The sequence below is a fragment of a genome, assembly GCF_019968985.1.
Source record: "MAG: Porospora cf. gigantea B chromosome Unknown PgB_NODE_287_length_23961_cov_119.841, whole genome shotgun sequence".
Taxonomy (NCBI): domain Eukaryota; phylum Apicomplexa; class Conoidasida; order Eugregarinorida; family Porosporidae; genus Porospora; species Porospora cf. gigantea B.
The window spans coordinates 1-23961 of record NW_027178886.1 but is presented as its reverse complement, the minus strand read 5'-3'; the positions used below and the strand labels follow the sequence as shown (position 1 = coordinate 23961).

At 54.5% G+C, this 23961-nt stretch overlaps 14 protein-coding genes across 24 annotated transcripts; 9 read left to right on the top strand and 5 right to left on the bottom strand.

The window, feature by feature from the left end:
• Nucleotides 1–155: 155 nt before the first annotated feature.
• On the top strand, nt 156–2235 carry KVP17_003079 (uncharacterized protein; the record flags this gene model as incomplete). The annotated part of the gene is made up of 2 exons (XM_068519968.1): nt 156–1517; nt 1546–2235. 2 exons carry the CDS (start codon nt 156–158, stop codon nt 2233–2235), a joined length of 2052 nt encoding a protein of 683 aa, XP_068375891.1.
• A 458-nt stretch (nt 2236–2693) lies between these two features.
• Nucleotides 2694–4484, top strand: KVP17_003083 (uncharacterized protein; the record flags this gene model as incomplete). The annotated part of the gene is made up of 1 exon (XM_068519974.1): nt 2694–4484. One exon carries the CDS (start codon nt 2694–2696, stop codon nt 4482–4484), a length of 1791 nt encoding a protein of 596 aa, XP_068375897.1.
• A 44-nt stretch (nt 4485–4528) lies between these two features.
• KVP17_003075 (uncharacterized protein) lies at nt 4529–6170 on the top strand (the record flags this gene model as incomplete). 2 transcript variants are annotated; one of them, XM_068519959.1, is made up of 3 exons in its annotated part: nt 4529–5538; nt 5567–6091; nt 6144–6150. In XM_068519959.1, the coding sequence occupies 3 exons, from the start codon at nt 4529–4531 to the stop codon at nt 6148–6150; spliced, it is 1542 nt and encodes a 513-aa protein (XP_068375882.1).
• Nucleotides 6171–8706, bottom strand: KVP17_003080 (uncharacterized protein; the record flags this gene model as incomplete). 3 transcript variants are annotated; one of them, XM_068519970.1, is made up of 5 exons in its annotated part: nt 6171–6718; nt 6747–6857; nt 6886–8533; nt 8562–8624; nt 8653–8706. In XM_068519970.1, the coding sequence occupies 5 exons, from the start codon at nt 8704–8706 to the stop codon at nt 6171–6173; spliced, it is 2424 nt and encodes an 807-aa protein (XP_068375893.1). The 3 variants fall into 3 exon arrangements, with proteins under 3 accessions (XP_068375893.1, XP_068375892.1, XP_068375894.1); XM_068519969.1 differs by lacking the exons at nt 6886–8533; nt 8562–8624; nt 8653–8706 and having other exon boundaries at nt 6171–6712; nt 6747–6840; XM_068519971.1 differs by lacking the exons at nt 6171–6718; nt 6747–6857; nt 8562–8624; nt 8653–8706 and having other exon boundaries at nt 6863–8545.
• Nucleotides 8707–8965: 259 nt separating this feature from the next.
• On the bottom strand, nt 8966–12588 carry KVP17_003077 (uncharacterized protein; the record flags this gene model as incomplete). Of its 4 annotated transcripts, XM_068519963.1 has the most annotated exons (3): nt 9246–10740; nt 10769–12273; nt 12301–12498. In XM_068519963.1, the coding sequence occupies 3 exons, from the start codon at nt 12496–12498 to the stop codon at nt 9246–9248; spliced, it is 3198 nt and encodes a 1065-aa protein (XP_068375886.1). The 4 variants fall into 4 exon arrangements, with proteins under 4 accessions (XP_068375887.1, XP_068375886.1, XP_068375885.1 ...); XM_068519964.1 differs by lacking the exons at nt 10769–12273; nt 12301–12498 and adding an exon at nt 8966–9212 and having other exon boundaries at nt 9250–10721; XM_068519962.1 differs by lacking the exons at nt 9246–10740; nt 12301–12498 and having other exon boundaries at nt 10765–12264.
• A 17-nt stretch (nt 12589–12605) lies between these two features.
• On the top strand, nt 12606–13313 carry KVP17_003073 (uncharacterized protein; the record flags this gene model as incomplete). Its single annotated transcript, XM_068519955.1, has 1 exon — nt 12606–13313. One exon carries the CDS (start codon nt 12606–12608, stop codon nt 13311–13313), a length of 708 nt encoding a protein of 235 aa, XP_068375879.1.
• A 438-nt stretch (nt 13314–13751) lies between these two features.
• Nucleotides 13752–14810, bottom strand: KVP17_003084 (uncharacterized protein; the record flags this gene model as incomplete). The annotated part of the gene is made up of 1 exon (XM_068519975.1): nt 13752–14810. One exon carries the CDS (start codon nt 14808–14810, stop codon nt 13752–13754), a length of 1059 nt encoding a protein of 352 aa, XP_068375898.1.
• Nucleotides 14811–15188: 378 nt separating this feature from the next.
• On the top strand, nt 15189–18223 carry KVP17_003085 (uncharacterized protein; the record flags this gene model as incomplete). Of its 3 annotated transcripts, XM_068519984.1 has the most annotated exons (6): nt 15189–16234; nt 16263–16445; nt 16474–16554; nt 16609–17357; nt 17386–18146; nt 18176–18223. In XM_068519984.1, the coding sequence occupies 6 exons, from the start codon at nt 15189–15191 to the stop codon at nt 18221–18223; spliced, it is 2868 nt and encodes a 955-aa protein (XP_068375901.1).
• A 20-nt stretch (nt 18224–18243) lies between these two features.
• KVP17_003076 (uncharacterized protein) lies at nt 18244–19281 on the top strand (the record flags this gene model as incomplete). Of its 2 annotated transcripts, XM_068519961.1 has the most annotated exons (4): nt 18244–18432; nt 18461–18652; nt 18681–19045; nt 19074–19281. In XM_068519961.1, 4 exons carry the CDS (start codon nt 18244–18246, stop codon nt 19279–19281), a joined length of 954 nt encoding a protein of 317 aa, XP_068375884.1. The 2 variants fall into 2 exon arrangements, with proteins under 2 accessions (XP_068375884.1, XP_068375883.1); XM_068519960.1 differs by lacking the exons at nt 18244–18432; nt 18461–18652 and having other exon boundaries at nt 19015–19281.
• A 36-nt stretch (nt 19282–19317) lies between these two features.
• Nucleotides 19318–20304, top strand: KVP17_003081 (uncharacterized protein; the record flags this gene model as incomplete). Its single annotated transcript, XM_068519972.1, has 1 exon — nt 19318–20304. One exon carries the CDS (start codon nt 19318–19320, stop codon nt 20302–20304), a length of 987 nt encoding a protein of 328 aa, XP_068375895.1.
• Nucleotides 20305–20960: 656 nt separating this feature from the next.
• KVP17_005285 (uncharacterized protein) lies at nt 20961–21346 on the top strand (the record flags this gene model as incomplete). The annotated part of the gene is made up of 2 exons (XM_068515090.1): nt 20961–21248; nt 21278–21346. 2 exons carry the CDS (start codon nt 20961–20963, stop codon nt 21344–21346), a joined length of 357 nt encoding a protein of 118 aa, XP_068375902.1.
• Nucleotides 21347–21410: 64 nt separating this feature from the next.
• KVP17_003078 (uncharacterized protein) lies at nt 21411–22380 on the bottom strand (the record flags this gene model as incomplete). Of its 2 annotated transcripts, XM_068519967.1 has the most annotated exons (3): nt 21411–21514; nt 21545–22313; nt 22342–22380. In XM_068519967.1, the coding sequence occupies 3 exons, from the start codon at nt 22378–22380 to the stop codon at nt 21411–21413; spliced, it is 912 nt and encodes a 303-aa protein (XP_068375890.1). The 2 variants fall into 2 exon arrangements, with proteins under 2 accessions (XP_068375890.1, XP_068375889.1); XM_068519966.1 differs by lacking the exons at nt 21411–21514; nt 22342–22380 and having other exon boundaries at nt 21525–22163.
• Nucleotides 22381–22425: 45 nt separating this feature from the next.
• On the top strand, nt 22426–23178 carry KVP17_003074 (uncharacterized protein; the record flags this gene model as incomplete). Its single annotated transcript, XM_068519956.1, has 1 exon — nt 22426–23178. The coding sequence occupies one exon, from the start codon at nt 22426–22428 to the stop codon at nt 23176–23178; it is 753 nt and encodes a 250-aa protein (XP_068375880.1).
• On the bottom strand, nt 23179–23421 carry KVP17_003082 (uncharacterized protein; the record flags this gene model as incomplete). Its single annotated transcript, XM_068519973.1, has 1 exon — nt 23179–23421. One exon carries the CDS (start codon nt 23419–23421, stop codon nt 23179–23181), a length of 243 nt encoding a protein of 80 aa, XP_068375896.1.
• Nucleotides 23422–23961: the final 540 nt, after the last annotated feature.

The window sequence follows — 23961 nt, the reverse complement described above, 5'->3', positions numbered from 1 at the left end:
CGTTTGAGCCTACGCGCGCTGCTTATCACGGCGGCAAATCCACAGATCCCAGCGATTGGAACACATCTGCAAATGAGTTTGTACCTGGCAGCAGCTTCGATGAGAGTCGAGATGTCTCTGTCGAGACACCGGTACCGAGTGCTAAGAATTGTTGGATGAAGCGGAGTGGTGCAGCCATTGTTGGTGCGGCCAAGGACGATACTCCTGTACCTCGGAAGGAGAAACAACGCGAGAGGCTACAGAGGCCTAAAGAGCCTCGCAGCGAACAGTTTGAGAAACACCGCAACTTCGCGCCAGAGAAAGCCCCCAATAGGAGCTTCAGGCGAGATGATTGCAATCCGGAGGTCAGCTCCGGTCGAGACCGTGACAGGTTCCCAAGTCGGGGGGGGAAGGAGTTTTCAGGCGGAAGAGGCCAGAAAAGACATCCCCCTACGCCAACGGTCCAGCCGCCTCCACAGCCTGCGGTTTCCCTCCCTCCTCCCATGTACTCTCCAATACCCCCGACGTTTTATCCTCCTCTAGAGCCAGTCGTAACTCCGCTGCCGATGGAGGCCGCGGTCCCCGAAAAAATGCAACCCTCATTGTATCGACTTGAGAAGGATGAACGCGAACGCCTGGATCGTTATCGAATCGCGAACGTCGTGTACGACTTTGAAAGACCTGCGATGGTGGAAGTCCCCAGGTCTGCCGAACCTACTACGTCGACCGTACCTGCCGAAGCTACGATGCCGACTGAAGCTTCGATGCCGACTGAAGCTTCGAGGCCGACTGATGCTACTGAGGCCAGAAAGCCGACTGATGCTACTGAGGCCAGAAAGCCGACTGAAGCAAGAAAGCCAACTGAAGCAAGAAAGCCAACTGAAGCCAGAAAGCCAACTGAAGCTACTAAGCCAACTGAAACTAGAAAGCCAACTGAAGCCAGTAAGCCGACTGAAGCTGGTAAGCCGCCTGAAGCTGGTAAGCCGACTGAACTGAACGTGCCAGCGCTGGAGGCGCCTGTGCGGCTCGAGATCATACCTGAACCAGTTATACCCTTAACGGCGGTTCCCAAGGTAGTCGAGTCACCTGGACGCCCCGTTGACGTGAAACTGTCCCCTGTGATTTCTCCTCAAGGAAAGGTGGAAACCTGCGAATCTGCACAACTTACAGAGCTAGGTGTCGTTGCCTTATTGAGGTACCGTCGAGCTGTACCAAATGACGACGAGTACGCTCAAGAGTTGTTCAAGAATCGCCCACCAATCATGTCAGATAGTTCCTTCACCCAGTCCACGGCCTGGCCTCAAAGTCCGATCAATTCTCGGAACGGCATGAGTCGTGAGGACTCTTTCGCTCGTAGTAAACCCTCGAAGCCACAGAAGCCCCGAGTAAACAATAACAGAGACAGGCCCAAGCAACGACAGGCAGGACGCTCGCCAGTTTCCGGGCCCGTAAGGTCATCAGCACCGCCGGCCATTGTTGATCCGAAGCTGATGGACGACGAGCTGAGGCACAAGAAGATCAGGGCGACCCTCAACAAAGTAGGCCGACATCTCACCTGTCACGCAGCTATCTCGCACGAATGTAGCTCGCATATACAACAAGATCCAGGACCTTATCGTCGTCAGCGGCGACGTCGATTTCCTTCTAGACTTCCTCATATCGGCTGCGTTTAACCAGCATGAGATGGTGCCCTTGTATCTCGCCCTGGTTCACAAGTTAGGTGTTCGTTCCGGAACGGACGAGACAGCGGTCCAGAACTTCAAACGACGGTTCCTCACCGCCTTTCAGTTGGCTTTTGAGAGCCTAGTCCAGAGCATCATGACAATGGAGGTGGATCTGGAGCACGAGAAGTTGGTGGAGCTGCAACTCAGGCACAGAAAGCGGCTCATTTGCGTGGCGAAGTGTGTTGCCTGTGCGCTCGTGTCGAAGGTGCTCCCTAGGAAGGCTATTTCGCCAGTCATCGTGACGCTTTGGGATTCCTACACCAATCATTCGGTGGACCCACGGTTGCGATCTTTCCTGGCGGACTCGATCACAGAGTTTCTCCTGTGCTTCGATTTTAGCAGGACCGACGAGCTGAGCTCATTCGTACTGAAGATCAAAGAATACGTAGAGGATTCTAGCAATGCAGTAAACAAGCGGGAACAGCTTGTGTTCAGGGACCTCTTTGATAAGCTAGGCTCCGGCAGTAGGTCCCCCGACGATACGTCGATTCGAGTTCTGTATGGTGTGATGGAGGACCTAAAGGAGTGCTAGTATCGCCACCAATCGTGCTCTGCGCTTAGGCGGGTGAGTGCTTCTAGGTACGTGTCGCAATAGCTCTTGATCTTGCCCCCACTGAAGATAGCAGTGTTAATCTTTCCCCCGCAACTGACTGTGCTCTTGGTCTTGTCTGTCAAATCCCACGTCTGAGGGTTTTTTGCCTGTGTCAAGTCGTATGTCCGCCCACATCTAGGTTATGCTCAGCCAACCAGACCTCGTACGTGCTGCTATCGCATCGGCAGCTGTATGGGTAGTCGATTGCAACCATGCTCCCGAGCCAAAACACGGCGTTGTCTCCGTTTGCATGGATGCCCAGATTTTGCCCCAGGGCGGGGACTAAACAAAGCGCTATGCGAATCATATGATTTGTCACGAAACACGTGTGACTGACAGATGTGTGTTTGAACTGTAATACAGCACTACGCATGTAAGAATTTCCGATTTTTCCAGACATGCTCGCGCTTCCGCTTTCGTTCGGTGGTCCCGCCGAAGTCTTGTCTGGCTTCAGCCTTGTACCTGGTGTGCGACTTGAACCCGCTGGGCGAGCCTTTCACGCAAAGGCCTTGTCGACTGTAGGTGAGCGCCGGCGCTCTGTGGAGGAGAGAAGTTTCGACTCGACCCCTACTTCCGACGATCCCGTTTTCGAGAAGTGTACCCGTGACAAGGCTCGCGCGCAGATAGGCGCGTCCAAACTGAAGGAGGTCGTTGACAGAGAGGAAACGCTCTACGAGACCCTGGAGGTGGACCCCACCTCGACGATGGACGACATCAGGAGGGCCTATCGCCGACTCGCGTTGAAGTATCACCCCGACAAGCAAGACGGGTCCGAGGACGAGGAGCTGAAGCAGAAATTTTTGGCGATCCAGCTTGCTTATGAGTGGCTCTCCGACATCGCCACTCGGAAGCAGTATGACTCCAACTTGCCCTTCGACGAATCGATGCCCAAGATGAAGACCATCAACGACACCACCTTCTTTGACATCTTTGGACCGCTCTTCGACTCCAATGCACGGTTTTCCGTGTATCGACCGGTTCCGTCGCTGGGCACAGAGGAGTCCACAACTGAAGAGACTAAGAAATTCTACGACTTCTGGATGATGTTTCAGTCGTGGAGGGACTTCTCGATTCACGACGAATACGATCTGACGGAAGCGGAGTGCCGCGAGGAAAGACGCTGGATGGAGCTGGAGAATAAAGCGATTCGCCAGAAGTATGAGAAAGCAGAGCATGCGCGTGTAAGGAAGCTTGTAGACCTGGCGCACAAGATGGACCCTCGCATTCGCAAGCAGAAGGCGGAGGAAGCTGCTAGGCTGCGTGCAATCAAGGAGGCTCGGCAGCGAGAGGCCGAGGACAGGCAGCAGAAAGAGAAACGCGCTATTGAAGAGAAGAAACGCGCTGAGGTGGAGGCCCGCCAACAAGCTCTAGCTGCTGAGCGGGAGAAACGCCAAGTAGCTGCCCTGAAGGCCCAGGAGGGGGCGAAGTTGACCGAGCGCGCTGAAGCTGTCCGTGGCGCTTTTTTGACGGCCGATGAGCTGCATCCTGTGGACTTGGAAAGCATGTTTCGGTTCCTTGGCCGAGAGGAGGCCTTGGAGTTCGCTGTGGAGCTGGAGAAACAGGCTGAGAAGCTTGGAGTGGAAACAGTATTCCACGTTCTTAAGGATCGCGTCGATCAGATTAAGAACCAGTTAGAGGAGGAGAAGCGCCAACGAGCAGAGGAGTTCCGCCGAAAGCATGCCGTGGGCGGCAACAAGGAGCTGGAGTCTCGAAGAGTGCAGGCCAGTGACGAGTGGACGCCAGCAGAGCTAGCGCTGCTTGCCAAGGGCTTCTCCAAGTTTCCTGGTGGCACCCCGAACAGATGGAAACTCGTGGCTAACATGATTCGCACTAAGACTGTCGAAGACGTCATCAAGAAGTCTCGGCAGCTCTCTGAAGGCTCGTCGTTGAAGGCCGTTTCTGCCAAGCTAAGCAAGAACACGATGCAACAGTTCGTCGAAGAGAACAAGAACAGCCTCAAGAAGATTGACTCGCCGCTAGACGTACGCGGCGTGGCGGAAAACGATGACGGTTGGAGCGCGGAGCAGCAGGCTGCTTTGGTGAAGGCCCTGCAAAAGTTCCCCAACACCATGCCGGCGAAAGAGCGATGGCAGTCAATCGGTAAGGAAGTGGCTGGCAAAACGTCGAAGGAGTGTCTTGCGAAGTTCAAGAGCATTCGTGAAAAGTTGATTCAGGCGAAGGCCTCTTGATTTTAACTCGCAGTCGCATTAGATGCATCTAAAATCGACTCAATATGGAAGATGATATGCTCCGAGCGAAATTGGAATCTGTGCGGCTCACTGCCGAGGAGAAGCAGACGGAGCCGCTGCCATTCATCTCCTGTATCGTCGAGCGTGCTGTAATAGAACCTTTACTCGCGGTCGTTGGTCGGACAGATTTCATAGTGAGCAGCGACACCAGCTGTGACCCTAATGTCCGATGTCAGCACTGCGACACCTTCAGGGAGTGCGCGACAGCCGTGGAGACGGACCCGTCGCTGCCAGAGGTCATTGACCGCGGCAGGGTGTCCCCAGAGATCGCAGCAAAGCTGTTCGAAGCCGTGTTCTCACACGAGTGCTCTCCACGAGATCACGCTCGGTGGTTCAGCCACCCGTTCCTTTTTTACGACTTCCCTTCCTGGGGCCTGCTGCAACTCCATAGTGGCCCTTGCGGCCTGCTGGCAGCCGTTCAGGTGTGGTTACTTAGGTGGCTGTGGTTTGGTTGCGAGGAGCAGTGTCGACTTCCTTCTTTTCATCGGGGGATTGCAGAACTGGCCACTGATGAGGAGTGGGTGACCAAGCTCCGCCTGCGACCATGCATCCAGGTCGTGAGGCGTGCCTTGATAGAGGCTCTGGTATCCATCTTAACTCAATGTAAGCGCTCTCCACACTTTGTAGTCTGTCGCGTCCTCCCCGTCGTCGCCCCGGATGAGACAGCCTACCGCGATAACTTCGAGGTTGAGTACACCAACTTACCCACAGAGGAGGACGCTCGCAGGTTCTACACGCAGCATAGCGAGCAATTCCTGGAATCGCCGACCGCACTGCTGTCGTTCCTAATTTCAGTCTCGCTAACAACAGGTATTACTCAGATGCGAGAGGATATGGACTGCTTTGGGGACGGCTATCTCATTCGAACATTTGGGCACTGCTCCCAGGAAATGGTGAACCTCCTGCTCACAGGGAGAGCAGTTTCCAACATTTTCAATGACAGTCGCCAGTTTCTGGCTGAGTCCGGTCGACAGGAAGAGAATCTAACGTTGCAGTGGGTGCTCCCGAAAAATATGAGCCAGCGGCATCGGACGGCGAACTTGTGTCGGACTACTCGCAGATGTCGAGACGCAGCTACTGGCAGAAGTCGGCTCTTACTTCAAGTGCCCGTTCTTTCCGCTGTGGGTTTTAGCCAAGGCTTCCCACTACTCGACCTTCCTTGGCGTCGATATCCGCCTGAACGACGATTTTGGCGTCTTGCACGCACGAGATTGGGGTCTGAAGGCCTTCGACCAGTTCGATAGCGCGCGTTCAGGCATGCTGGGGTCCGACCAGGTGCAGCTTCTAATCAACAAACTCGGACTTCATGCCTTTGACTGGGGTATTGTGGAAGATAACCTACTTCTGAGATCAGATTTCATGAACTACTGCGTTCGTCGGCACGTGAAAACGCACCCCAATCAGCTGACTTCCCTACCGCCAGAGGAGTGGGACATTCTTCTCTACGACGGCCTGGACCAGCGTCACCCCCTGAGCCGCTACCGTTTGCGGCACTCTGCGTGCCCTGACGACCGCAACGTGGAACTGCGCGCGCTGGTCGCTACTAGGTGGACTGAAGGCGTGTCTGTCATCTTTTGCGGCGAAGCGAAGTCTATGGAGGATATGAGGTTGCCACCGGATTTGTGATCACGAAGGCTTCGCTGTTGTGGTGGTGGACTCCTTGGAGTCTGGCTTGACCTCTGTGGGTTTCTCTGAGGGTTTCTCTGGCGGGCAAGCAAGCGTCGGCTGTGGCATGGGGCTGGGAGGGGTGACCAGCTCAGGGTTTGCGGCCGCTATCTCAGCCGCAGCTTCTTGTTGCTTCTTAGCATTTTGGGTCGCCTCCAACTTCTTGTCAGCTTTCTTCACCGCATCTTCCTTGCCCTTCTGCTTCGCGTGCTCCTCATGATGCGCGTACAGCTCATCACAGCACATACACGAGGGGGCTGGCTCGGCGCAAGGGTCATCGTTTTCGTTGCCCAGCGCCTCCTTGTCCTTCTTCAACTGGGCGTCAAGACAGTCTTCCTTAGCCTTCTCCTTGGTCTCAGCTTTCTGAGCCTCCTCAATTTCGACTTCTGTGTCAGAGCATGCGGCTGTCTCGCTGTCTTCCTTCCTCGCCTGCTTCTCCAATTCCTTCGGTGGCGGCAACTCCGCTTCTGCTTCTTTCAGGGTTTTCTCTGCCTGTTTAGCTTCTGCAACTGTGTTGCGCCCTCTAGCTACCCTCACTGTCACATCCCAAGTCGATTTGCTTTTGAACCAGAGACTTCAGCATGTCCTGCTCAACCTTACTCGCCTGAGCGCTGGTGGCTGCATCAGCCATTGCCTTCTTGACGTTTCCTGCATTAACCGCCAGTGGCTGAGTTACCTAAGTCCTGGGTGGCCTGGTTCTCGTCGTCAAGCGACTGCTTTAACTCCGCTCTAGCCTTCTTGGCACTTTTCGATTGGGCGTCTAGCTGCTTCTTCGTGTCGTCCGCCACATCTGCCAACTTATCGGCTGTCTTCTTGGCATCAGACAGCTTGCGGGCCGCTTGACGCGCAACGATTCTAGCTGCCTCAGCGTCGCTCTTCATGGCGTCCGCAGCATCCTCCGTCTTAGAGGCTGGGTCGGGTGGGGTGCCTGCTTTCTTTTCCTCCTTTGCTGGCTCAGCTGGCTTCGTTCCAGGCATGTGAATTCCGGGAAGGCTCATGAACATGGCACTGGCCTTCGATTGAAGGTACGATATCATGCTCGGCGCGGCAGCAGTGTCGAGCTTGGACTGGACGTGCGCCTTAGTTGCCGCCTTTTCCTTGAGTTTCGCGTTTTGATTGGCCATTGACTGGGCAAGCTTTGTCTTTTGGAGGTCTGCCGACTTCTCCTTCATCTTTTCACCCAAGACCTTCATCTTTTTCCGAGACTTCTTGAGAGATTCGTCTGTCGCTGCCGCGTTGGAGTTGGCCTGTTCAGTTAGGACTTTAGCAGCCTGAATCTTCTGTTTGAGATCCTTCCCATCCTCCGTTGCAGATTCCAGTTGGGTTTTGGCTTGCTGAGCACTTTGCTCTGCAGCGGCACCTAGGATGGCCATTTTTTCCTTCGTGGTGACAGCGCTGCTAAGCTGACTCTGCAGCTTCTGCATCCGTTTCTTGAGCTCAGGGCTCATATTCTCGCTGACAAGGCCTGCACCACCCGACAGGAAACCGCTCATGGCAGCCAGCTTGTCGCATTCCTCTTGCTTGATCTGCTCATCAGTGAGGGTTTCGGCAGCCTTCATCGCACCTTCCATCTTGCTGGTCTCCGCCTGGTCGACCGCCTTCTCTTCGGTCAGGCCTGGGTCGGGTAGTTCTTCAGCATGCTTAAGGCCCTCGTCCGCCTTCTTGTCGTCGTCCAATTCACATTCCAACTTCGCTAACTCATCCTCATCCGCTGACAGTTGATCGTTCGACAGTTGTGATTGCATCGTGGCGATCTTCAAAGCCTTGGCTCTGTCAGTGACGTCTGCGATTTTCTTCATCTTGGTGGCTATGCACCCTGCTTTGTCTTCCTCCTGTATCATCTGCTTCTTTATTGGCTCCACAGCGTTAGCGGCCTCCTGCTCCAACTTCTCGAGCTCTCCGTCATCCATGTCTGGCTGGTGCACGCTGATCGCCTTTGCACGGTCTGCAACGTCTTGCATCTTGTCCATTGCTAGCTGGTCTTCGATGTCAGCCAAGTCGCTTTCGGCCTGGGCAACCTGGTCAGAGCTGGATGCCTCATCACCTCCAACCAGAGCCTTGGCTCGGTCTGCCACGTCCTGTATTTTGGCATCTCGCAGCGCTGATTCTAGCTCCTTCTCCTCTTCCTGAGTGTCCGGCTTGTCATTTCCGACTAGAGCCTTTGCTCTGTCTGCGACATCCTGTATTTTGGCGTCTTGAGCTGATGTGTCTGGTGCGGAAGTGGTTGTTTCCGCGTCATCTTTCGATGTATCGGCCGAGATACCAGTGTCCTTCATCAGATCGCCGATCTGCTTGCTGACTCGATTCTGCTGTGTTTTTTTGATCTGGGTGGGCATGGTGTTAGCGCCTCACCTCATCTCGTATCCGCTTCACTTTCTCGTGAGAACCATGCCTTGCCAAAAGCTGTTCTGACGCCTGAATCGTTCTAACACGACCAACACACTTGTGAGTTGATTGCGTGGATCACTCCCAGCAGAAGCCACAAAATCCTGCCCATGACGTATCTGCCGGTGAAATTTCAAATGGCTTTACAGCATCCACACATTCAACAGTCTTTGGGTCAGCCTGGGGCCGCCCACCATCAGGCTCTCTTTCCAGTCAACCTTCGACACTGGTGATGAGTTTCCTAGCTCCGCCGTAGCAGCGGAAGCAGATGGGCACAAGGAACAAGAGCGCAACAGCACCGAAGACGGCCCCCAAAGCCGTCAATATTCTATCAGCTTCGTTCATACACTGATCAAAGATGGCGCACCAAGCTACTTTGATTTCTCTTCAGGTGCGTCCTGTGACAGCTGCTTCAGCCGCAGTCCTGTGATCACGGTGAAGGCGTGTGTCTTGCATTCTTCTGCAGATCCCTTACAGAGCGACGTTAGAAGCAGCTCCCCGTCAACTCGAATGCGGCTTGAAGACCAGTGGGTCGTTCCAGGCGCTATAGGTACTCCGTTTACTACTGACTGCCCGTTAGCTTGAACGTAGGCGGTGCTGTCTACGCTCGAAAAGCCTCTGGAGGAATGTGACACGGTCTTAAAAATTAGCCTACCTTTTCTTTCCATCTTCTTGATGTAGACCGATGTTAGCCTGCCGCAAGGACTCTGGGACTTTCGGACAGGGGTTGCTCAGTTCTATCTCCAGAGTGTAGTCGCCAGGCACCAAGCCCATGAGACGCCAGCTGTTGGCCGAGCAGGACAGGTTGTCAGTTCCTTTCACGCAAGCATCGTGGCTGGCGTCTGGTGGAAATAGAACCCCAGGCGGGGTTTCGACCTTGTCTCCCAGCGCCCCCGGCGTCAAACACAGGGCCTTATCGGCAGGGCGAGCCCAGCCGTAGGATAGCCGAAGCCTGTTGTGTCTTTGGGACTTGACAATGGATCCCGTGTCCATTATCGCTCCCTCCACATTTATAGCTGGTAGGGGGCTGAAGAGAACCATAAGAGACAGAGGGGCCATTAGTTTCGATTGAGGCAACTGAGCTGGCTTCACGACAAATGCCAATTCCGACGGTCCGTGTGGCGCAGACTTCACTCCGTGTCTTTGGGAACCTTCGAATCCCTCCTGACCTTTACGCACCAGAACCTTTAGTGCACAGCCCTCGGGGTTGATGGGGACAAGTTGAGGTTCCTTTTTTTCAACGGGTTTGCTCGAAAACATACTGAACTGCATGAATCCTTGTTTGGGGTGGGTTGACACCGGGGCAGGGTCCGCCTCGGCAGGGGCGCAAGCACCCGAATGAATCGCGGCAGCACACAGCTGGCTCTCCACCGAATAGGATCGCCTGCCATACACTACTATCGGGTCGTTATAGAGCTTCGGCGACACAAGGCAGTGTTGTGGACAAATGAAGTCAAAGCCTGCTCCGACACTGATCTCCTCCTGTAATGATGGGAAGGACGCCAGAGTCTCTACGCACTCAGGAAGCTCCCGAAAACCAGGGCGAGTTGCCTTGTCCTTCTGACAGCTGATTCCCTTCACAACAAAAGACCCGCCTGTCGGGTTGTCAGGGTAGAACATCTCAGAAAAAACGAACTTCACTCGGGTGGCGACGACAGGGGTTATCGGGTACTCTAGGTGGTACAACGTGTGGGTTTGGTCCACTCGGAACACCTGCACGTCCTGCTCCTTTCCGTCCGGAATCACAGAGATCTGCGCGGGCCAGGAGGCAGGGTCGTCCAACGGGTAGTAATTGAACCGTGTGAGCCTGTGGGGGCCGTTGAAGGTGATCTCCAACCACTCGCCCACGCCAGAAGACGCGGGGCTGCTACGCCAGGTCCCAAAAGGCTCGTCGACGTGCAGGGCGCCCACTCCGCTCATGCATGTGTATCCCGCGCCCTGGGAAGAGGATTCCCGGCACTCCTTGAAGGCCTTCTCGACAGGAGACGAGACAGTCAGCTCCGGGCCACCACACTCGCCTCGCGTTTCCCTCTGAGCCTCTGCGAAGAAAATCACAGGTGCATGGCCCCTAATTCGGACGTTGATCTTCAGGTTGGGTGTTGGCACTCCGGCTCGTAGGATGCGCATGGGAGTGGATGCGACAGCGCTGTGTGGGATCGATTCTAGCCACTCACATTACATTCGGTTCACCGTCGAACACGCTTAGGAAGTCGTCGGTGACCTGGAAGTCAAGTTCGCAGGGCTCGAGGGGGACGTCGCCTTTAAGGGGCACGGCAGCGTAGAGGATTGCAGGTACATTGAAAGCAACGCTGATGCTGAGGTCGCCCTCCTGTAACCGTTTCGAGGTGTAACGGAAAAACGTCCGTCCCTTGAACTTGGTGGGAACGTCAGCCACCACGCGGTTTTCCACGTCAGAGAACGCCTTGATACCGTTACGTAGCCGAACGACTTCAAACACAGCGGGATCCAATCCTGAGACTTTTAGGAATGGCTTCCGGTTTGAAGAGAAAAGGGCGTCGGGTGGAACCATCTCGAACTCTCCCGCACTATGGGGGGTCTCCCACAGTAGTCGTACTGAGGCGACGTCTGCGTCTGCGAACCGGAGGTGGGAGTTGTGCATCATCTCTACCGTGATGGGGTATTTGGCCCCGGCGGTGAACTCAATGGGCTGCTCTGAGACCTGACGCTGCATGCCCGAACGCTGGGAGCTGGGCGGCAGCACGGGTATTGGCTCGGGGAGCAGCTCTTGAGTGTCCACTGCAGGAGGCCACGGCATGCGATCCACAATCACTGGCGTGTCTCCGAACATCACGCGCCCGCCACAATCTGTCTCCAACGCCAGTCGGTATCTTCCGCCACTCGGCGCTGAGATGAACCCCTGCCACCGCACGGCGAAGTTCTTGTGAGGGACGTGCTCTACGGGATCCCTCGCATTCCAGATGAAGTCGAGCTGTGCATCGATCCGCGTGGCCACAGGTGCTCCTTCAAATTGGGCGTTGTCGAAGTACTGTCCGCGAAGCCCATCTGCTAGCACGTCGCTGGTGTCGTGGGCGGCACAATTGGCTGGATCCTGGAAGGACTCCTTAACGGCCTTCTCCAGACGACTCTGCATCGCGCTGATCGTTTGGTCCGCCTCCAGAACCTCTGTGGCGGCTGTTTTTATCTGCTTCAGGATGTGGTCCCCTTTCAACTGCAGGTTCCGAATATGCTTCACTCGGCTATGAACCTGCTCGTGAGCCGCTGTGCACGTGTCTTCGTAGCGCTTGAAAACATCCTCTAGGCGACCCGTCTCGGTCTCAATCCGAGTCACCATCTTTCGAACCTCTGCGATCTTCGTGTACAAAGCCTCGGTCGCTTTCCGCCGTAACAAGTCATAGTCCACCACAGGGGCGCAATAGTTCCACCCTGGAGGTCCTGACTCCGGTTTCTGGGGCTCGACGTAACACCAATCCTTGCCTGTTCCTCCTTGAGGATCTCGCGTAGCCGTGCAGTCTGTGAACACCATCATGTCCTGCGCGAAGGCAGCGGAACAAAGCCGGCCATCAACCGTTCTGCGGTGCTGTAATCTGAACTGTGTGAACTCCTGTAGCGCCTCTCTATCGTAGTCCTTGACTGGCCCATTGTCTTTAGCAGACACCAGCCATGCCACCCACAGCAACTGCCTTCTCATTCTGTTTATCTGTATGCATACATGTCACTCGGTCACAAAGGGGTTCTCAATCGCTTCGTAGCCGTCCACGGGCGCGATCATCATCACAGACGTCCCTCGGGTTAAAGTCAGTCCCAGTTTTCGAGTGCGGCTTTCGTTCAGGGTTTCTTCTGTGTGATCCAAGACCAGGTTAGATATTTTATCATGACCTTTTAGGATGCCGCAAACCTCCCGTCCGCCGACCAGCTTTACCATGACCTTCTGGCCGAGGTAACGGTCAAGATTTCCCGTAAGGCCTGCAGGTTTCGGTCGTTCAGTTGGCTGGTCATTTCCTCGAGTCTGCATCTTTTGTGCATTTACGGATGAGAGGCGAAGACTCCAAAGGCACTAGCTACGACGACATCGACCAGCTGTGGGACGATAAGTCTGAGTGGTACAAACACGCTCTGGACTACTGGGAAGGCATGGACGCGTCGGTAGATGGTGTGCTCGCAGGGCATGCCAGCCTCAGTCCTGCCGACCTAGTATGTTCGCGCGTGTTCCTGGAGAAGCTGGCTCGCTTGCCGGAGCCGCCATCCTTTGGGTATGCTCTGGACTGTGGCGCTGGAATTGGGCGCGTGTCGAAGGGACTCCTTCTGAAGAAGTTTGATACCGTGGATTTGCTCGAGCCAATCGCCAAGTACGTCGAGAAGGCCAAGCAATTCGTAGACAGCCCGCAGGCGAAAGAATTTTTCGAGTGCTCTCTTCAGGAATTTGAGTTTCCTCAAGGAAGGTATGACGTGGTTTGGGCTCAGTGGTGTGTGCTCTACCTGACTGACGCCGACTTGGTCAAGTTTATCCAAGACGGTCTGAACGCGCTCAAGAAGAATGGCGTTCTGGTGATAAAGGAAAACGTGATTACGGACAGCACGATGGGATTTCACGTCGATCGTGATGACAATAGTCTGATGCGGCCGAGCCACCACTACAAGCGGCTATTCAAGGAAGCGGGCGCGGAGCTCCTTCTCGAGATGGATCAAACACACTTCCCATCCGCTTTGTTCCCAGTGAAGTTATACGCTCTTCGTTAGTCCAAACCAATGCCATCACCGAACTTATTAGACAACCTCGCCTTTAGAGCTGTCAGTTTCGTCTCGAGTTCTTCCAGTTCACGTTCACATAGAGCTTTCTTCTGCTCAATGCCAGTTTCAATCCCCGTTAGGTGCTCGGACGCGAAGTCCTCCGTGGAGTTGAAGAACGTGGAACCGACACGCACAGCCAGGCCATCGCTGTCCATAGTCACCATAAGTTCTTCGAGCGCTCCCTGAGTTTTCTCTATATCCTTCCTGTAGGCCTCCAGCTGTACCCTCAAGAAATCTTGGCGAGTGGTCAGCAGTGCCACCTCGAGCTATTTTGGGTACTACACGACGCTCACCATTTCATCCCTGTCAACCGTGTCCACATAGAAGTGCGTAGGCAGGTCGAGAATACGGGTGTCGTTGAGGCTGGTCATAATGCACTTTTCTTCATCAAAAACAATCGATAGCTTCCAGCTCGTGAGTGGGGACTTGAAGCCACCGGTTCTCGTGGCTCTCGTAGAACTCGTGGGCGATGTCGCCGTCGCGGTCGCGTAGCAGCGTGAGGGGGTACTGTCCTTGCTGTCCCCCGTTGCCCTTGGGCGCTTCTAAAACGAAGAAACGAGTGACGTTGGCCCGCCACATCCTCTCCAAGTCGAGCTGGGGATAGTTCTCTGCAAATTGTCGGTGACGAGACTTTCGGGGGCCGGCGCCCCACCGGGTCCAGCGGATGGCGAACGAAAGTGCCCATACCAACACTAAGAGTCGCTCCTCACTTGTAAAAGGTATTCTCCAGCGCCACACAGCTAAACTCTGAAACAACGACCTGAGACGGTCCGCCATCGGACCAACATTAAGCGGGCTCAGCACTGCGACGTGGAATAGTGCCATGAGGGCCAAGTCCGAGTTGCCAACCAACGACTTCAGAGGGGGAGGATTCAGCAGTCCTAGTTTGAGAACAGTCACGGCCGATGCCAACAGGAATGGGTGAATTGCAACAGACACGGCCTCGATACAGCGGTCTACTGCAGATGCCAGCGGCTTCCACATAATACGGCAGACGAACTTGTCAGCTTCAATGGAAATCGTTGGCAAACTGGAAACGGCAAAGACCACTGATAGAAGGACCAGCATCAGGGTCCAGCGACCTAAGTGGGGACTCAGCACTAGCGGCAATCGGTCACGGAAAAGAGAACTCCGTACGACATCGACGCGCCCAGAAGCCAACGCCACGCCACGAGTTGCTAAGGCGGCAAAGTAGAAAGTGCCCTCCAGTAGGAGGGCGACTCCTGCGACGGAGCTCCAGAGGTCCATCAAACGGGCGTGCCTGCCTTCGGAAGTGCCGTCGACCAGGTGCCAAGTCCAGAGCCACCCGCTGTTGAGGAACTGCAGCCCTGCGATCCAGCAAGTCGACGCCAGGATCAGAACGAAAACTTGAGATGCGCGGCCGGACGATGTCCGGGACACGCGCACCAGCGATCCGACGTCCACCTGATTCTGCTGCGGTTCCATCGATATTCGAGTAAATTGTCCTTCCCACAGCGATTGGTGATCTTCAGAAGCATCGCCACAGGTTGTAACAGGTTGTAACAGGTTGGAACATGTTGTAACAGGTTGTAACAGGTTGGAAGAGGTTGGAACAGGCTGGAACAGGTTGGAACTGGTTGGAACTGGTTGGAACAGGTTGGAACAGGTTGGAACAGGCTGGAACAGGTTGGAACAGGTTGGAACAGGTTGGGACAGGTTGGAACAGGCTGGAACAGGCTGGGACAGGTTGGAACAGGCTGGGACAGGTTGGAACAGGTCGGAACAGGTCGGAACAGTTTGGAACAGGTTGCAACAGGTTTTCTGTACAACTTTCCTGATAAATCTAAATGTCTAGTTTCCTAAATGGGTTTATTTTTCGGTCTGCTAACTCCTGTATCGCATGCGAAGTCAATCGTTGACGGGCTGCTCGTTGATGCACCCTCATATTCTGTGGTTGAGCGAGCCGGAGCGAAGATGCAGGCTGACCTTAGGACCTTCCCTGCAACCCGCCTGGACTGCTGTGTTCATGCCGTTATCCCGACTGCTAGCTCTCTTCCTTTGCTCGAGTGCGTCTCTGTTAATGTGAGGAGTCCTTTTTGTTCTGTGCCACGCCAGACCCCGGACTCTCCCGAAATTTTGTTGGAGACCTACCTCACATCTCTCTACATTCGCGTGTCAACGACGGTTCTCAACAGGCCGGATCCCAACCTGGACATCATGCCTTTGGCTTTGAACTCGGTGCCAGTCACCGATACTGCAACGTGGTCTTCCCTCCGTCAGTCCATCATCAGCGCCCTTTGTAATCCCGTGGTGGCCACGAAACGTCACGAGGCGGTAGACGACATCAAGCCTGGCACCGTTCTCGGGTTGCCGATTGCAGGTACAATTCAGGCGCTTGCGTATGAGGAGTCGTCCCTGACTCGAGTGGATGTGGCGGTCAACCTCGGCATCGACGCCAAGTCGGACTCTGAGGAGTCGGTCCCATATCCCCCGCTCGTACCGCTGCACATGAACAGTTGTCCTAACACGGCATTTCTGCTGTGCCTCGTCGGCGGAGCACTTTGCATGTTTCAAGTGGCGACGACCTATATCCCCCGCGGCGAGACTATCCATGCGCCACAACTGGAACATATTATCCGGGGCGAGCCGAATCCGCGGTTTGCCACGGTGCACTTCTACACAGACGGTTGCTTGCCTATAAACATTCCGCTGGACGCGCCTCCACCACCGCCAGTGGTTATTGCGGGCAGCAAAGAGTGGCATATGGAGGTTTCCGAGCACCGTCTAGATGACTTGCGGCGGTTTTTGAGAAGCATTGGAAAGCGGTACAACTTTCCCTTTGATTGCCGCGCTAAACCGACGTTATGGAACTACATCACCATCGCTTTTATCAAGCTGTCGGAAAAGAAGTGAGTTTGCAAGTGGGAATCACGTCAGAGTATCCGAGTTGTCTGTGAAGGAGCTGGGCTTCTGCTGCTGGGGCTATCCACTGTTCAGGCTGATGTCGGTAAAAAACTGGACTGCCCAGGACGTGATGAGCTTCGAAGCTTTCGAATCGAAAGCAGTGAAAGATTTCGCACAGGTTAGGGACGACTCGGTCAACATCATCGATGTATTCCTGTGGGTTGTCACTTGTGAATGAATGCAGCAAGAAGGATATAACAGCCAGGTCCAAACACGGAATCATGCAAACAAGAGACGACCGGACAGACTTGGTAATGTTGCATGAGTCTCAATAGCCTTACTTGCTTACGTAGTTCTAGAGAGTGAAGGCTACCCTCAGGCGTTTGAGGCACCGACCAGATGATGACATCATCGAGATTAGACAGGGCAGGCCCAAGGACACCTTTGATCCTTCTCGGAGACGGATCATTCACCAGCGAGGGACAGTCGATACCGATAAGTCCGAACCCTCCGCCCCATCAAGACAGCCCAAGTCGACTGGAACGTTGGATGGTGGATGGTGCTCATCGAGCGACGAAAGCGATCCTACCGAAGACGACCATACTCCGCGCAAGGCATCGGACTCGTGGAGTGACTGGGGGGCGGACGAACCGAAAACTGCTAAGGACGGCCCGGCTATCGGTGCCGACACCGATGGGTACGACGGGTTGATCTCAGTCCGGATCACCCACGACCCCAATGATGCCAGGATGAATCAGCTGCTGACTCGGCGCGACGCCAACGTGGTCGCCCCCGCCGATGTCTCGGTCGACCCCGCCGCCTCTTCCTGGAGCGACATGAAGATGCGGTCTGGAGGATTGGGCAGTTCGAGTGTTGCGGAAGAGACTTTGTCCTCCGAACTGAAATCTCAGAAGGCGTCGGATTCTCAGAAAGCATCGGATTCTCAGAAAGCATCGGATTCTAATGAGTCTGAATGCTGGGATCGTGTGTGGGACGTGTGGGACGAAGTTGAGGACCCCGTTGCCCGTTACAGAATAATGCCGGACGTACCTGAGACGGCAACACCTCAGCAACTCGGGTCCATGTTGCCCACGCCCGCCCTCGCGATAGCAATCACACCACTTGGCCGTAGGTTGGGAGAGGAGTACGCATCCAGTGTGGAAGGAAGCTTTCTACGAGCAGGTGGACAATTCTGAGATCTTCTCCAAGCATCAAAACAAAATAGTCACCAACACTGACAACCGGGCAGTCATGGATTTGATGCCTTACAAGACGAAGACGGCTGAGTATATGAACGACCTGCGCGTGTTCGGCAACGTACGAACGGTACCGCTTCCGTCGTTGGCTCAAGCGTGTTTGAATAAGTATCGCCTAATACACGACGCTTATCCATCTGTAACTCCAGCAGAGGAGTTGGCGATCTCTACCGGATGCTTCGATGTGAATCGACCCATTTCACGCAACCTCCTTCCAATGTCTATCCACGACGTCAAGGTATGGCTGTACAAAACCAAGGAGGAATTACCGCATAGCGTTACGTTCGACCCTGAGAGTCGTATTGAACTGGTGAACACAGTTGAGCTGGGACCGGAGTGGACCATCGAGGTCGCTGTGCAGCTGCCAATATTCAATCCCTCGCCTTTCTCTGTATTGTTTGGCGACGCAAACGGAGGGTGGTTTGGGTGTGGAAACTTTCAGTTGCCAAGCCTTATGAACCGGCCCCCAGTAGACGACCCGGCGCCCACAAAGCAGCGCTGGGTTCATTATGTCCTATTACGGCGCGGAGACTCTCTTCGGGTCTTCCGCGACCGTTTCTTGCACCAAGAGGTCACACGGGTTGAGGAGTTTCCAGAGATGATTCAATATGTTGGCAGCTCCGGCGAAGGCAATCCATTTGGTGCTTTTGCGGGATTCAAGGTAGGCAACTCAAGGTCTTACATACTCAGTTCTGGTCGTACGCATTGAAGGAATTTGATGGCATTGCGTGCGTATAGATACATAAAAAACAAATATCATGTCGTTCCAAGACCGCGCGTTCTCAGCGGAGCCACCTCCGACTACGGGGGGGCCGTCCTTTGCCGAGGGTGAAGCGGTCGATCTGCTGCATGCGCACGGCGACGAGACATCTGACGACCCCACAGAGAGCGCCTTCCGTGAAAAACTACTCGACTTGGAGCGGCGGCTTACAGACCTGCAGGACCAGGTAGGATCTAGCAGCCGCGTTCACTCAGTGCAACGTGGTGAGGGCAGACGACGGCGACGAGGCATACTCGGAGTTGGAGGCGGAGCTGAGCAACACTCAACGGCTGGCGTCGCAGGCAGATGCGTTTCTTCGGCAGTGGCGTTTAGACACCACGTCGGTCCCGGTGAAAGAGCGGTCACGAGTGTCATTCGCAATGATGAAGTCACATTTCGGAGTGTTGGTAAGCGTATGAGAGCCTGATTCAGTAGAAACATTCGCTGTCTGACTGTGAAAGCCGGTTCCTGCGTGCGCAACAACAGCACAGCGTACATAAGCAGCTCGGGCGTATGTCGACCCAGGGATCCCTGTCCACCACTGCCGAGTCCGCGCGCTCTCAGTCAGGCGACTATACGCCCACAGGCATCCCCAGGCCCCTGTCCATGTACGATGCCGAGATCCCAGGAGGCGAGGACAACCAGCCTGCAGACGGTCTCGTGCGAATCCACCACCAGGTTTCGGAGGCCAACGCTATCTTTAAGGAACTAGCAAGCCTTGTGATGATTCAACAAAATCCAGTTGATTCGCTCTCAACCGCCCTTGGCAATGCTCGAGTCCACATGGATCAAGCTCACGGGTGGGGTCTCTCAGCCATGTGCACGCAGAGAACTGAAGCAGACCTACTACGACACCCAAAATTACCGACGTCGCCAGGCGGTGTTGCTATTTGTGTTGCTGGTGCTGTCTAGCCTGGTGTGCTACTATTACGTCGTGCCTCTCGCGGCGGGCGGAGTCACAGTGGTCTCATGGTTCAACCAGCGGCTACACGGCTTCAGAGGTCGAGTTGCGCCTGGTCAGCTGGACGACGCGTGATTTGTGAACCGCACCTGTATCAAAATATTTGCGCAGATGTTGTTTGCTGGGGCGTTCGCCAAAGTCAAAACTTCCAAGAGCCATTCGAAGGTGCTTTGGCTGCAGTTTGACGAGCACGTCCTGACCATGCAAATAAATAGGGGGGGGACCGCCTTGTATGCTGTGAATTGCAGAAAGGTGCCCTTGCAGCTGGAAGCACTCTGGGACCCGTACCTGCCGTCTAAGGACACGCCTGGACCAGCTAACACCGTGGCCAGCATCTGCTGCTGCGGCACGCGAGACAAGCTGGAGAAAGCCGCTTTCCATCCGGTCACATTGAGACTGAGTTGTTTGGGCAGAACCGAATGGATGGACATAACTCTGCGTCACTTCGAGATGCTACCACTCATGGAGCACCTTCAGTCCTTCAAGACTGAGACCGAGGAGCTTGCCCTGCCAACGAACGAAGAGTTTTGGACGAAGGAACTCATGCCTTGGCGCGATCTCCTCACAGAGGCAGGTACGGGTGATGTGCTGATCTTCAAGACTCCCAACGTCATCCCCAAGTTGCAGCGAGTGGTGACAGCCAGCACTGCTGATCATGTGGGACTACTGTTTCGCAAGGAGGAGGCTGTTTGGTTTATGGACAGCGTGGGCGATGGCGGCGTCAAGGCATACGGACTCGAGGACTTTTTCGAGCTGGGGTTACATAAGACGTACGAAACCATTATGTACCGTAAGCTGCTGCATGACCCCTTTTCTGACGAGACTCTCGAAGGGTTCTCTAATTTCCTCGACGAGTCTCTGGGCGCGGACTACCATCTGTCAGTGCACTCTCTCGTACGAAGTCGGTCAATTGACAACACGGAGCGCAAAGGCTATTCATGCTCGGAGCTGGTCGCCAAAAGCTGGAAGGCTCTGGGCGTCATTCCACCCGACAAAGTGACGTCCACGTGGCTACCGAAGGACTTTACGCAAGATGAAGTGATCGACTTTAACGCCAAATGCGGCCTGTCTCGTGAGGTTAGATTAGTTGCCACGTGATGGTTGATACTCATGGGGGTCGTCTTGTATTTCGTCACCTGTCTTTACGGAGTCGTAGAATTCCCTGATCCATTCTTGCGCCTGTTCATCCTCTTCGTCATCCGATGGAACCTCCTCGCCTTGTCTATTTAGTCTGTCGATTTTCAACAGATTCGGCAGCTTCTCGAATATAGGGGATCGGTAGGTTGGCGTCATCTCCGTCAATGGGCACGGGTCCAAGTTGAGGATCTGAAGGTCAGGCAGAAATGCCACAAAGTCCAGGTCTGGTAGCGCCAACAAATTCGTGCAGCCTGCCAAGCTCAACTCCTGCAACCGAGGAAAGAAGGTAGGGATCTTTGCTAACTCAGAGGGAAGGGTAGGGTTGTCGTGGAACTCGAGACACTCACAGTTCGCGAAGACGGGAAAGTTATCGAAGTTGAGTAGCTTCGTCTGGTTCAATGCGAGGAACTCGATATCAAGGGCGTGGCTGTGTTGCTGTGAAGCGAACTCTTACTGTGACAGAGCGGCGGAGTCGGTAGGAGACAACGTTTTGATGCGGATTGCGTCAAGACAGAGCTCCGTAATTGGTGTCTCTGCTCGACTGATAGCCTTCAGTATTCGACTGGGTTTAACGTCAGTCATTGACGTCGATTAACGTGATTATATTACCGGCAAACATGCGCGTGATGTTGTTTCTGACATCAGCCTTAGCAGGATATCCGCCATTCTTAACCACTTCTATGGTCGCTCATCTGATTCAGCAAAACGATATTCGAGTGGCTGTGATGGCCAGTAAACAAAGTCGCAGCGCTCACACAGGCGTTCTACGTAGAGCAACTGAAATGCTGACATCTGGGGACTGGGACATTGAGGGAGTGCTCGACTGCGCGTCCCCGTTAATATGCGAGCTGATTGGCAAGAAGTACGACACTCGCAAGCGTCGATGCAAGTTCAGCTTGGGCATCGTGAGGGGGCACTCACGCTTGCGACGCAGTTCGGCAAAGAGACTTACGACATATTGATTCGTGACTGTAAGGTCCCCCCCCCAGTTGAGGAGTACTAGCACGAGCCACACCACCAGGAGAATTTAGGCGTTGGCTCCTCAAAGCGGGGCTCCTCTTGCTCCGTTATTGGACTCGTATAAACCCCAGGACTCCACTTGCGCGAGTCGATTCGATGAATGACGTCAGCCCACTGGTCGTGGACTTGAAAGTACATCTCTGGAATCTGTCTGAATTGCGTCAGGCCCTTACTGCTGTACATTCCGGCGGACAAGCCAACCGTACGAACCGGGCCTCACGAGAGGTACTGATCTTGCGGAGGAACTTTGACAAGGGCACGGCGATGTCGTCAATAATGAGGTACTCGTTATGTGGGGAGTCTTCAGGAAACAGGCACGCTTTGGGGCCTGAGTAGCCATTGAATAGGTCGAACCCATGATAGCAAGGAATGATCTCGTCGTTTTGGCCGTGCAATATCAACAGAGGGACTCTAGGTTGTATCTGCGCCAAGGACTGCTCGATATCCCAGTAGTTGGTCACGAAAATCTTGCCAAAGGAAGAGGCGTAGTCTTGCACCACGCTGTGAATTGACTTGTACGGTGAGTGCAGTACCAGGCCGCCAATTCTAAATCCGTTGGCAGTCGCCCAAGTGGCAAGCCGGGCGGCGGGACCCGTTCCAATTGACCGGCCAAATAGTACTATGTTCTCTGGCTTGAGGTTGGTCTGTTGGACCAGCCAGAGGAAGGCCGCGATGCCCCATCGATCAATAACGTCATGATCCGGGCTGCTATGTGCTTGGGTGATGCCGTAGCCTGGATACTCAACAGCCATCAGGTGACAATTCGTAAACTCCTGGAGAACGCTGAGTTCCTCCTTCATGTCACCAATGTCACAGGAGTTCCCATGAAAGTAGAGGACACAGTGCCGACTTCCTCTCTCAGATCTGCACGGAATCAGCAGACTGGGGAAGTACGGAACCTGGTGGTCACCAGAGGGGACATACACCAGCTGTTCCATCTGCTCTGTGTACTGTGTTCGTTGGGGCGTCCTCTCTCACCGTGCAAGGCGTGAATGGGAACACGACGTAGTTGCCCATGCGCAAAGCTCGATTTTGGGCGCGGCGTGATGGAAAAGTCAGAAAATGTCTGTTCGTTTGTTGAGCATCGAGACTGTCCCCGACGCTTTATTTCTGTTCGACTTCGACGGTACGCTGGCAAGAATAGTGTCGGATCCTATGTCTGCCCGAATGAGTCACCGTACCGCGCAAGCGCTGGAGTCTCTCGCAGACAAGGCGCAGGTCGGCGTGGTCTCCGGTCGAAAACTAGCCACTCTGCGAACATTCGTGCCCTTTTGGCGAAAGCTGGTGTTAGTCGGTTCGCACGGGCACGACATCCTCCTTCCAGGAGAGGATAAGCCGCACTCCGTGGGTACCGAACACGTGCCAGTTCTTGAAGAGGTAGAAAGAGAACTGCAGCATGTAGACATTCCTGGCGTGGAATTGGAAAACAACACCTACTCTTTATCAGTCCACTGGCGACACGTAGACCCATCCAAGCTTGCTGAACTTCAATCGAAGATCGAGACAGCAATTAACGGGAAGAATCTTTTGATGCGGGACGGCAAAATGCTGTACGAAGTGAGAAGCACCATGGATTGGCACAAGGGCCGCGCCGTTGAGTGGCTCATGGACAAACTGAACAACGTCAAGCCCGTGTTCTTCTTTGGTGACGACTTCACGGACGAGGATGTCTTTGGCGTCTTTGAAGGGAGAGACCAGTGCACCGGTGTCTGGGTCACTACGGATCCGGAGTCAAGGTCCACAAAGGCCACCTACTTCGTGGAAGGTCCCGAAGACGTAACTTCGTTCATTGAAAATGCTGCCTCGTGTCTATGATCATGACAGGATACGTTGCGAAATGGCCTGCTCCACATATCTGAGCAAATCTTGAAAACCGCCAGCGTTGTAGCTGTCCACCATGTTAGGGAGCGTATCGTCAAGAAACTGGTGCAGAGTCAAGAAGACTTGTCGGAGTGGGAACGCCACCAAGTCTGATATGCGCTCCCAGCGCAACTCATTCTCTCGCAAGGCAACCGGAACGGAGCCGCACTTGTAAGCACTCAGGGCTATCAACAGCATCCAAGAGGAACAAAAACACAGAACTAAGGCGACTCGAACCAGAGGGTGGAGTTTTCGTGGCCCTCGGTACCTTTGATAGCGGAAGGCCACGATTGAAACAGCCAGGAACGCCACGGCTTCAAGAAGATACCAGATGATGGAGTGAACGCTGCCACGAAACAGAGAGAGAGTTAGCTGGGAGATTAGTGCCACGAGTAAGACGAGCCTGCGTGATATAGCGCCGAGCTGCTCACCAAGGACGTCTGACCTCCTTTTCTTCAATACTGAATACCAGCACCACTGCCAATGCCCTCGCCAGCGCCACAACAGCCTAGTAATGGAGTCACCCAATACTTACGAGCAGGGCCTTAGGAGGCAGGAAGTCCTGAAAGGCAAGGTCCACCACACGTGTATACATGGTGTACAGCACAAGTGCACCGAGCCATCGCTGGAGCTGTGTCTCTTGCACCCCGCCTCGATGACTGAGCCAGGTATCTAGGTAGCTGGGGCAGTGGTTTGATCTCGCCACGTAACGAGGAATACGACTGAAATCGACAAGAG